Raw genomic sequence first — 12363 nt, 5'->3', positions numbered from 1 at the left:
TCTTGGAAAGAGCACCCTACCCAAGGTCAACACCTCCACCCTATCCCCTTAACCCAGTAACCCCACCCAACACTAAGGGCAATTTTGGAGACTAAGGGCAGTTTATCATGGCCAATCCACCTAACCTGCACATCTTTGGACTGTGGGAGGAAACCGGAGCACCCGGAGGAAACCCACACACACACGGGGAGGATGTGCAGACTCCGCACAGACAGTGACCCAAGCCGGAATCGAACCTGGGACCCTGGAGCTGTAAAGCAATTGTGCTATCCACAATGCTACCGTGCTGCCCCAAATTCTTTCCACCCCCCATGTCGCACCTCACTCTTTTTGCTGATTACCTCCAATCTGTCGCCTCTGGAAACAGTTTCTCTCTATTCAACTATCAAAAGCCATTATGATTTTGAACATGTTTTTTTTTAAATTTAGAGTACCCCCCAATTCATTTTTTCCAATTAAGGGGCAATTTAGCATGGCCAATCCACCTACCCTGCGCATCTTTGGGTTGTGGGGGCGAAACCCATGCAAACATGGGGAGAATGTGCAAAGTCCACATGGACAGTGACCCAGAGCCGGGATCGAATCTGGGACCTCGGTGCCGTGAGGCAGCAGGGCTAACCAATTGAACACGTTTTAACCTTCCCTGCGGTAAGGAGAATAATCCCAGTTTTTTTTTTAATGAACCCACAGAACTGCTGTGGCCACATAATCGCAATAATAAATCTCAAATGCAACCCTCTCAAGGCCTTGACATCCTCCCTAAGTGTGATGTCCAAAACTGAACACCAGGTGAAGACTAACTTGTGTTTCATTAACATTTACTAGGATTAACAGGGATTACAAAATACACCTAATCTACACTGAGCTCATTAACACACAGTCGCTTTTACGCACACAGATTGGCTGTGGTCAAATACACACACTCCACTCTGAACCCAAGTTATTGTCTGTGATTTTCTTCTCAGGATCCCCCTGATGATTGTCACATGAGTTTCCAAACTTCACTCCCAAAAACACACTTTAAAATTTTCTCAGATAATAATGCTTTCCCTTAGCGCTTTGCATTCCAAAATCCAGACCAGGTTTTCCAAATGACTCTTTAAACAAAATGACTCCACTTTTAACAGCAAATCCAGTCCAAGACTTTACACCAACCCCTTTGTTTCTTTGATTTGTCTGCTGCGCAGACTGCTCACAATTGCTTGAACACTCGATTCCCACAATATATTAAAATTGCATCAGCATTTGATTTACCTTTGAAGGCTGCTGTCCCACTTTCAATCTGGTTACTGCAATCCTTTAACTCAGAACACTTTATTTACTCTTCCTTGAATTCTTCTGAACCATACATTGGTCTTTGTTCACTTAACTACTGTCTTCTTCGATGCTTCTCTTCATTCCTCTTGTTTCTTTAACTAGCTGCTCTTCGGATCTTTTGGCTCTTGCTTTCTTATCGGTACTCCATAGTATGGCTTTTCTTCTGACAAAGTTGAGAGAGATGTTCCATCTAACCTTCTAAACCAACTGCTTCTGGCAGAGCTGAGAACTGTCTTCTATCTCGGTACCTACCTCTAACTGCAATCAAATTATCTAACTAAAATGTAAAAGCGTCATTATCTTTCAAGGCCCAGTTGTTAAGCAACCACTATTTATTCTTCATTCCGTAGCGCCCTCTAACCACAATAGAAACACAGTTGGAATTTAACCCTCACATAGACAAACATTTTTGTCCAACATTAACCTAACCATTGGACAGAAACATTAAATTCAAGTACCTAAAACTGTACCTTATTTCTAATGTTTACCAATACAAATATAAATCCCTTAAAACTACCTTTATTTTTCATAGAATCCCTATAGAGCAGAAGGAAGCCATTTGGCCTATCAAGTCTACAATGACTCTCTGAAAGAGCACCCTGCCTAGACTCATTCACCCGTCCTATCCCTGTAACCCCATCTAACACTTTGGACACTAAGGAGCAATTTAGCATGGCCTATCCACCTAACCTGTACATCTTTGGACTGTGGGAGGAAACTGGAGCACCTGGAGGAAACCCACACAGACACGGGGAGAACCAGCAAACTCCACAGCATCACCCAAGGCCGGAATTGAACCTGGGTCTAGCCACTGAGCCACCCGAACTACAATATACCAGAATTGGAGGATCGTAGAGATCTTGGAGGGTTGTAGGTGCTGGAGACGGTTACAGAAATGGGGAGAGCTGTGGAAGGTGGAGGTGATTACAGAGACTTATTTGAAATGGCCAATTGAATTCATTCAACTTTGGGCTCATTGAACATTGAATGGTCTTGTCCACTTTTCTGAAATCCTCAAAATAATGTGGACCTTTTATTTCCTTTTCTGTAGCAATAGGATATCGCAGACGACCAGACCTGCTTCCCAGCATGACGTCTTTATTTGAAGCAGCCTCCTTAGCAACGACACTTTCGTCCACATCATTATTTATGAATGAACAGACTCCGTCCGAAGGAACAGCAAATTCTTCCCACAAGTACGACTCCTATTACTTTGCTGGATATCCTTGCTCTTGAAAATTGTACTCTGCAAATTGTAATGTATGGAAACAAAATTTCCCAGTGTTGCATTGATATTGAACCCTCAAATGTTGGGTTTAAAGAATCTTTTCACCAATGTTTCTGTACAAATATAACCAGACAGTTTAACGTGGGCCAGTATCGGCACTGTTCGAGATGTTAATTATTCCACGTGCTTTGAAGCACCAAATTGATGTGAAATTTCGCAGGGAATATATTTAATGCTGTGATGTATTCTTCCCTCTTGCCGATCAGGGAATAGAAAACAGGTCACTACGTTTTATCCCTCGCTTTGTTTCGTCTGCCATTCCTACTCACTCCCTTGAGATTGAAAGCTGGCAACAGTTGAAAAGTGTAAAATGTATTTCGTTGTTCTGTAAGTGCCCTTGGCACTCTTTAAGAACTTGAAAATCAATAATTTGACACGTTAACCAACTTTATCAACAAGAGCCTTTCAGGATTTGCATTCTGCATTGTTAATAATGTTTCTTTCTCCCACCTTCCCATGTAACAGGTTCAGCTTGGCAGTGGCTTGCATTCTGTGTCTTGCAGCATTTTTCTTTAGAACTTGATATTTACCAGTGCTCCAAATGAATAGATAATATACAAGATGCCATACAACATTGTGAACTGTAATGGAACTACTGGGTTGCTTATAACATTGTCAAGTCACTTATTGATGGAGTGCCCAATTCTAATTTCACAACGCACAGCATGCTTTGTGCTTAGCGTGCCAAAGTGTTTCTTTTTAAAGGATATAGCACGCTTACTGCTCACTATTCAGCTTCTGCATGCTGATAATATAGGTCTTCACAAGTGGAGCTGCTGGGATTGTGATGCAATTCTTCACCTCTGACCTCAAACACTGGGTGGCACAGTGGTTTAAGTCCGTTCTTTTCACTTCTTCGGAAACTTAGTTTTGAATATAGGAAATGGCGCTCAAATTCGAGCACTGATTTTCGTGGTTGTAAGGATCTGAAATGTATCCGCAGAACTAAAGTGATCTTTGTTTAGAAGTTAATTGTTATTCACGTATACAGGTCCTCCAGTAATGTTTGGTCTGGGGTATGTAAAGTCGTAGTTGTGCAACCAGTTGTTGTTGATCACAGTGTAGGGTTAAGGCACGCGTTATGGTGACACGGGGGGAGATTTGCTCCACGAAAGTCCTCAATGCTGTATGGGAATTGTGTTATAGTTATCAACATGAGCATTTAAATTGGAATGGAGTTGGCACTGGCCTGGGCACCAATCCCCGTAATAAATAGCACGCCTGCAAACCAGAAGAATTGGGCACAGATTGTCACAGGAAACCAAATGGTGGAGGCAGAGAAGGGCAAAGAGCAGACTAGCCCACGCTGGCATGTATCTCCTGACCGCTGGAAGGGGACCCGACCACCGGAAATCAATCAGCCCAAATCCTGATCTAAGTGGCCTCTAAAGTCTTGACCTGGAACACACCGTGCCTGGGTAAGATTGGGAACTCCCATTCGTATAAAAGGTCACCCAGGATCAAGGCGGCAACATGGGATGAAGGACCTGTGTCAGCCAAAATCCAGAGAGGAAGCTGAAGAATCCATCCTCCCAATTTTTTCTTCCTTCCCTGTGAAGGACCTGGGATTCTGTGAACTCTGACAATCCTGTAAACCTACCCTATTGTGTATTGTCCTGAATCTGCAAGTTGGCACTACCCTGAGATGTTTGTGCCTTGCTTTGTGCTGACTCCGGGCTTTTATCTAACTTGAATTAACTCTACACTCAGCAGGGCAAGGATACTAGAATTTCAAATTCCTCCAGTACAATGTGGAGAAGAAAATCTGCAGACCACAAAGGGTGGTTTTGTGATGGAAGGTTGAAGAAGAAATTATAAAGAAAGAAATATGAATAAGTAGGCACATTGGCTGCCACTTAACATTTTCCACCAATGGTAGAGTCTACTTCAGGGTTTGATGTTGACTCCGCTGCTGTATTGGATTTCCAACAGGTACCAAACCCCACAAACCGACAAGAAGATGAATATGAGACTGTCTTCTAGTCCCAGTCCAAACATTAGCCGATTATTCATCAATGCCTAGTTGACATCAAACAATTTTTTAAAATGACTCCCCAGCCATCAGCTCTTTGCAAAGGGGAAATCCGATAAATATATTATTGTATTCAAACTTTCCCACTCTTCCCTTCGCTCCAAGATAGATACCGTCAAGTCAGGATGGTTGAACGGTCTGCAATGCAGGAGTGCAGTTCCCAAAATCTTACCAGTTTTTCTTTCTGAAGTTGAAGAAATTTGATTGGCAGCTAAAACTGGGATGCACCAACCCTGTCTTTGCTAAATCTCGAACATTTGAATATTCAGTTTAAGGAACCGTCAAGATACGTAATTAAGTTCCTCAAATCCATTGGTTCGTAAGCAGCCTCCAACTGTTGGGAATTGAACGGTTTTTTAAAAAAGAAACTTGAGTACCAATTGGCTTTTAATGTGTCATCTATAAGGGTGAAAGTGGTTTGCACAGGCAGGATCAGCTGTTTGCAAACTGGGGCATTGTGTTCGAAATGCTTCGGTAACTATTTGTTTTATGATTAAGTGTCTGTTATGCGTTGTACTCTTTTTTTTTTTTTTAAAGCTGCAGTTCCTGTTGCTCTCCAGGATTTTTTTATTTAAAATTAAAACCATATAAATTTGCCAAGGCTTTTCTATTTCTTATGCATACGTTTTAGGCTATTTCATTCCGTGTCAACGGAGGAACTGTTCTGCATTATTTTTTAATCTAATCCCTTCATGTCTTTGGTGCATGAGGTTTTTTTTTTAATAAACAATTTTATTGAGGTATTTTTGGCATATAAAACAGCAACATTATACCGTAGCGTACAAAAAGCTAATGAGACATAATGCAAGCATCGGCTCCCCTCTCGCAAGAACCTGCCTAAGCAACCGCCTACTCTACGCTACCCTAACCAACCCCCCTCCCCCTCCCCTGCTGACGATTAATTTTCCGCAAAGAAGTCAACGAATGGCTGCCACCTCCGGGCGAACCCTGACAGCGATCCTCTGAAGGCGAACTTAATTTTCTCCAGCCCGAGAAAGCTCGCCAAGTCCGTAAGCCACACTTCAGACTTCGGGGGCTTTGAGTCCCTCCATGCCAACAGTATTCGTCGCCGGGCTACCGGGGAAGCAAAGGCCAAGACGTCGGCCTCTTTCTCCTCCTGGACTCCCGGGTCCACCGACGCCCCAAAAATTGCCACTTCAGGACTCATTGCCCACCCTAGTTTTCATTACCCGGGACATGACATCCGCGAATCCCTGCCAGTACCCACTTAGTTTAGGACACGCCAAGAACATGAGTACATGGTTCGCTGGTCCTCCGGCACATCTAGCACATTTGTCCTCCAGCCCAAAGAATTTGCTCATCCGGGCCACCGATGTACGACCTTGAACTGGACCAGACTGAGCCTGGCGCATGTTGCGGTCGTGTTTACTCTACTCAAAGTGTCTGCCCATATGCCGTCCTCTATCTCCCCACCCCCCCCCCACCCCCCCCCACCCCCCACCCCCCGAACTCCTCCTCCCACTTAAGCTTCAGTTCTTCGGTCTGTGCCTCCTCTGCTCCCATTAGTTCTTTATAAATGTCGGAGACTCTCCCCTCTCCCACCTCTCCTCTGGAAACTATCCTGTCCTGGATGCCCCTTGGTGGGAGGCGTGGGAAGGATGGCACCAATCTGCGTACGGAATCCCGCACCTGCAAGTACCTGAAGTCATTCCCTCTCGCCAGCCCGAACTTCTCCTCCAACACCCTCATGGTCTGGAAGCTCCCTTCCAGGAACAGATCGCCCATCCTCGTAATCTCCGCCCTCCGCCATAATTGGAACCCACCGTCCATATTCCCCGGGGCAAATCGGTGGTTGCCGCAGATTGGGGTCCACACCGATGCTCTCACTTCCCCTATATGCCTCCTCCGCTGGCCCCAGATCCGTAGAGCCGCCGCCACTATAGGGCTAGTGGAGTATCGTGCCGGTAGGTGCCAAAGTGGTGCCCCTGCACGAAGCGGCCTCCATCCGCTCCCAAACCAACCCCGTACCCACCATCCATTGCCTTACCATGGCTATATTAGCTGCCCAGTGGTAGTTGCTAAAGTTTGGCAGTGCCAGCCCCCTATCCCCTCGGTTCCTTTCGCGCATCGCCTTCCTCGTCTATGGGCACTTTCCCGCCCAAACAAATCCCAGGATAATTTTATCGAGCCTCTTAAAGAAGGACCGCGGGATGAAGATGGGGAGACACTGAAATATGAACAAGAATCTCGGAAGAATCGACATCTTCACCGTCTGCACTCTCCCCGCCAATGACAGCGGGAGCGCATCCCATCTCCGGAACTCGTCCCTCACTTGCTCCACCAACTGGGACAAGTTTAGCTTATGCCACTTACCCCAGTCTCTCGCTACTTGTATCCCTAAACATCTGAAGCTTTCCCCTACCAGCCTGAACGGCAGCCCCCTCGGCCTACTCTCCTGACCTCTCGCCTGCACTACCCACATCTCGCTCTTTGCCATGTTCAATTTATATCCTGAGAACTGACCAAATTCCCTCTGGGTTTCCTTGATTCCGTCCATCCCCGCCATTGGGTCTGACACGTATAACAGCAGGTCATCCTCATGTAGCGAGACTTTATGTTCCAATCTCCTTCCCACCCCCCCCCCCCCCCACCGGACCGGCCCTTTCCAGTTCCTTGAAGCTCTCAGAGCAATTGCCAGCAGCTCTATAGCCAGCGCAAACAGCAGTGGGGAGAGGGGGCATCCCTGTCTAGTCCCCCGGTGCAGTCTGAAGTAGTCAGATGCCATCCTGTTCGTCCTCACACGAGCCTCTGGGGCCTGATATAGCAGCCTAGCCCAGTCAATGAATCCCACCCCGAACCCAAAACGTCCCAGCCCCTCCCATAAATAGTCCCACTCAACCCAGTCGAAAGCCTTTTTGGCATCCATAGCTACCACTACCTCTGCCTCCCTGCTCTCCGGGGGCATCGTAATCACGTTGAGCAGCCTCCTTAGATTGGCCACCAGTTGCCTGCCCTTTACGAACCCAGTTAGGTCCTCCGCAATCACGTCCGGTACACAGTCCTCAATTCTAGACACCAAGATCTTGGCCAGTAACTTAGCGTCTGTGTTAATCAAAGAGACCGGCCTATAGGACCCACATGCCTCCGGGTCTTTATCCTGTTTCAGTATAAGCGAGATAGTGGCCTGCGACATCAGCGGGGGTAAGACCCCTCTGTCTCTTGCCTCGTTGAACACCCTGACCAGCACCGGCCCCACTATCTCGGAGAACTTTTTATAAATCTCCACCGGGTATGGGTCCGGCCCCGGGGCTTTACCCGACTGCATGACCTTCAGGCCCCCCAGTACTTCGGTCCTGATCAGGGCCCCCAGCCCGTCTACCAACCCCCTACCTACACTTGGGAAGGTCAGTCCGTCCAAAAAGCACCTCATCGCCTCCGGTCCCGTGGGGGGTTCCGAGGTGTACAGCTTGCTAAAGAAGTCCCTAAACACCTTGTTCAGTCCTACCGGGTCCCCCACCAGGTTTCCCTCCCCGTCGACTACCTTTCCCATTTCCCTAGCCGCTTCTCTCTTTCTTAGTTGTTGTGCAAGCATTCTGCTGGCCTTCTCCCCATGCTCGAAGATTGTGCCCTTTCCCCTCCTAAGCTGCTCTACGGCCTTGCCTGTCGACAACACCCTAAACTCGGTCTGCAGCCTCTGTCGTTCCCTAAGTAACTCTAGCCTCAGGGACTCTGCATAGCTCCTGTCCGTCCGTAACATTTCCTTAACCAGTCGGTCCGTTTCTGCCCTGTCCTGTCCCTATGGGCTCGGATTGAAATCAGCTCCCCTCTCTCCACTGCCTTCAGCGCCTCCCAGAGCACCGCTGCGGAGGCTTCTCCAGTATCATTTACCTGCAGGTAATTATGCATTTCCTCAGCCTCTCTCACACCGCCTCGTCCTCCAACAGCCCAACTTCCAGCCTCCATTGTGGGCGCTGGAAGCTATCTCTGCAAATCTGCCGATCTACCCAGTGCGGAGCATGGTCCGAGATGGTAATTGCCGAATATTCTGCACCCGTCATCCTTGTCAGCAAGTCCCTGCTCATGATAAAGAAATCGATTCGGGAATACACCTTGTGGACATGAGAATAGAACGAAAACTCCTCCGCTGATGGCCGACTAAATCTCCATGGGTCAGCTCCTCCCATTTGCTTCATGAACCCTCTCAGTTCCTTTGCCATCACTGGCACCCTACCCGATTTTGAACCCGACCGGTCCAGGCCAGGATCAGGAACTGTGTTAAATTCCCCACCCATGAACAGTTAGTGTGAGTCCAAGTCAGGGATCTTCCTCAGCAACCTCTTAACAAAATCTTCGCCATCCCAATTAGGGGCATATACGTTGACCAGGATTACTCTCACCCACTCGAGCTTACCCCTAACCATAACAAATCTGCCACCCCCGTCCTCCACCTTAAATTGGACCCGCTTGTTGATCAAGATCGCATCTCCCCTGGTCTTAGTGTCGAGCCCCGAATAGAAGGCCTGACTAATCCAGCCCTTCCTTAATCTGACCTGGTCAGCCACTTTCAGGTGCGTCTCCTGTAACATGACTACGTCCGCCTTCAAAACCCGGAAATGTGCGAACACGCGTGGCCTCTTGACTGGCCCGTTTAGCCCTCTAACATTTCAGGTGATCAGCCTGGTCGGGGGGCACCTCTTTTCCCCCCCCCCCCCCCCAACACACACCTTTGCCGATCAGCCATCTCCTTTCTTTGGCCAGCCCCCAAGCCATGTGTCGCCCTTCCTCTTTCCCACCTCCTGGCTGCCTCCACCCCTGACCTCCTCATTGTTACCATGCCCAATTTCCAACATCGTAAGCAGACCCCCCCCCCCCCCCCCCCCCCCCCCCAGCAACACCACCCTATAACCTAACCCCTGACATAAACTAGCTAAATGAACACCCCCCACCTGGCTTCCGTTGACTAGCCCACCCAGCTAGCCCGGTGGCTCCCAACTCCGGCACCAGCGAGTCTCCCACCTATTGTTCCCTGGCTCCCCTCCCCCCGGCCCATCCACACCACTTCCCCAAATCAGCCCTGCTTGAACAAATACTCTAAACAGGACAGAGACCGCCCCAACAATAGTGCAATTTAAGTCATACAAAACAAAATAGCAGGCACTGCCAACCATTCCTATCTGAACGCAGAAAGAGATCGCAAAAATTCCCCAAGAAACACCCCCCATATCCGAACCATTCTAACTATTCTCTTTTTCTAACAAAACTCAACACAAAAGCGAGAAAGAGACATGAAGAGAAAAAAGACAAAAAACACATAAAAACCCAGATACAAAAGCATGAAAAAACATGCAGGCATCTCTCAGAAACAAGAGAGAAAGAATTCAAAGTTCCAACACGAATCCAAGAGTCCTCAGCTCGGGACCAGCCTTTGCCTCTTTACAAAGTCCATCGCCTCCTCGGGTTCCTCGAAATAATGGTGCTGGCCCTCGTGCGTAACCCACAGTCGCGCCGGATAGAGTAGCCCAAATTTCACCTTTATATAAAATCTCTTTAACTTGTCGGTAGCCTGCCCTCCTTCTGGCCACCTCTGCGCTCAGGTCTTGGTAAACGCGCAGGATGCTGTTGTCCCAGTTGCAGCTCCGCGTGCTCTTGGTCCATTGAAGAACCCGTTCCTTACCCAGGAACCTGTGGAACCGGACCACCATCACTCGTGAGGGACGCCCTCGCCGCGGCTGCCTCACCTGTGCTCTATGTGCCCTGTCCACCTCCGGCGGGCGAGGGAACACCTCGTTCCCCAGCAGCTTCTGGAACATATCTGCCACATACGCGGCAGCATCCAGCCCCTCGGCCCCCTCCGGCAGGCCAACGATTCTTAAATTCTGCCGGCGAGTCCTGTTCTCCAGCTTTTCCAGCAGCATTTATTGTTGGTCTCTCAACCTTCGAATCTCCATGTCCGCCACCGTTTGAATGTCCGCCTGCTCCTCCACCGTCTTCTCCAGCTCCTGGATCTTCTCAGCCTGGCCATCCAGCCTTTTCTCCATTTGGTCAAACGATTTCTGGAGCGGTTCCAAATGATCACTTTTCAGCGCTAGGAAGCTCTCCTGCATAACCTGCAACAGGTGCTCCATTGTCGGCTGAGCTGCCGGTGCCCGGGTCTAGACATCGGCCATACTGGTTTCACTCACCGCCTCCCCTCTGCCCTTGCTTGTCCACTTCTTCAGCTGTTTGCGATCCTTCCTACTTCTTAGTTCCATACACCTCTGTATGGATTCAGTGCCTGAGTGCTATTACTTTCCAATCCAGCGCTTAAAAGCGCAAAAAGGTCGGGGGGGAAAAGGTCCAAAGGTCCAACCGGAGCGGGAGCCACCAAATGTGTGACTTACTCCCTCATAGCCGCCACCGGAAGTGCTGGTGCATGAGGTTTAACCAATGCTGCAGCTACCCAAATACTTTTTGCAATTTAAGACCATCGAGAGAATTTGACAACACATAACGACCTGGATTGTGCATTAAGGTTAGCAGTGAGGCTCACGGCGCTCTCAGTGAGTAAAGAGCTGTTGAAGTCGAAAACCAGGAGGTTGCTGTTTTGAGTTGGCCTGCTCCTCCACAAGCCTCCAGAAACTTGGCAATCGACTCAAGTGTTCAGTTAGATGTGACGGGGTGAAGTTGCGGTACTTGCCCATCAGAGACCTGCTCAAGTTATCAGAGACAGTTTTGGCTCATCCAGTTAGGAACAGGGGAGAGTTCATTCAACCCCTCGCTCCTACTCTGTCATTCACTGAGATCACTTGTGACCCAGCTTTCGGTGACTGCCTTTGCAAGTGTAACCCCTTGTTACCGATATCGCACCATTTTCAGAAGAGAATTCCAAACTCCTGTCGCTTTGTGTGCAAGAAATGTTTCCTAACTTCACTCCTGAAAGATCTGGCTCTTGTTTTTAAATCTCCTGGTCCTAGACTCCCAAATCAGTGGAAATTGCTTTTCTCGATCTAGCCTATAGCTCGCTCTATCCTCCCTATTCTTTGAAAAATCTTGAAAACTTAGATCAAATCACCCCTTAACTTCTTACATTTCAGGAAATGTGACATTAATTTGTGTTAACCTCGCCTCATAGTTTAATCCTGGAGTTTGAGTATCGTTCTGATAAATGTATCCTGCCCTCCCTCCATGGCCAATGTAACTTCCTTATGGAGTGGGGCCTAAACCTGCTGTGTCAACACTCCAGTCTGGTCCAACCAGAACTTCGGATAGTTAAAGCATCATTTCTACCCTCTTGTATTCCCCCACTCTTCCACATATGGCCAGCATTCCTACAACTTTTTGAATTAGTTTCTGTAGCTCCTCCTGACACTTTAATGACCTATGTACCTGGACGCACACCTGAGTCTCTTCTGGCCTCCAGTTTCAAGCTTTTCCCCATTTAGGAAGTACCTTGATGTGTCCTTTTGGGTCTATAATGGGTGAATTCCATTTGCCACAACTTGCCCATTTACTTAATCTATCAATATCTATTTGTAATTCTATGCTTCTATCTGCACTGCTTAAAATTCTGGCTATCTTTGTGTCACCAGTCACATTCTGCTGATGAACGTATCTCTCCCCATGTTCTGACTCCTGCTGCGAAGCCAATATCCAAATAGAACATAGAACATACAGTGCAGAAGGAGGCCATTCGGCCCATCGAGTCTGCACCGACCCACTTAAGCCCTCACTTCCACCCTATCCCCGTAACCCAATAACCCCTCCTAACCTTTTTGGTCACTAAGGG

At 48.1% G+C, this 12363-nt stretch overlaps 1 protein-coding gene across 10 annotated transcripts in view; it reads left to right on the top strand.

Moving 5' to 3' along the window:
• LOC140429889 (phosphatidylinositol 4-phosphate 5-kinase type-1 beta-like) overlaps positions 1-12363 on the top strand; it is a 193323-nt gene that overhangs the window by 153235 nt on the left and 27725 nt on the right. For all 10 annotated transcript variants that reach the window (XM_072517420.1, XM_072517419.1, XM_072517411.1 and 7 more), the window contains one exon: positions 2369-2513. In XM_072517420.1, the coding sequence (XP_072373521.1) occupies positions 2369-2513 (145 nt within the window). The remainder of the gene's footprint in view (positions 1-2368; positions 2514-12363) is intronic.

The sequence above is a fragment of the Scyliorhinus torazame genome, chromosome 9, assembly GCF_047496885.1.
Source record: "Scyliorhinus torazame isolate Kashiwa2021f chromosome 9, sScyTor2.1, whole genome shotgun sequence".
NCBI lineage: Eukaryota > Metazoa > Chordata > Chondrichthyes > Carcharhiniformes > Scyliorhinidae > Scyliorhinus > Scyliorhinus torazame.
This window is presented reverse-complemented; position numbering and strand designations above follow the sequence as displayed.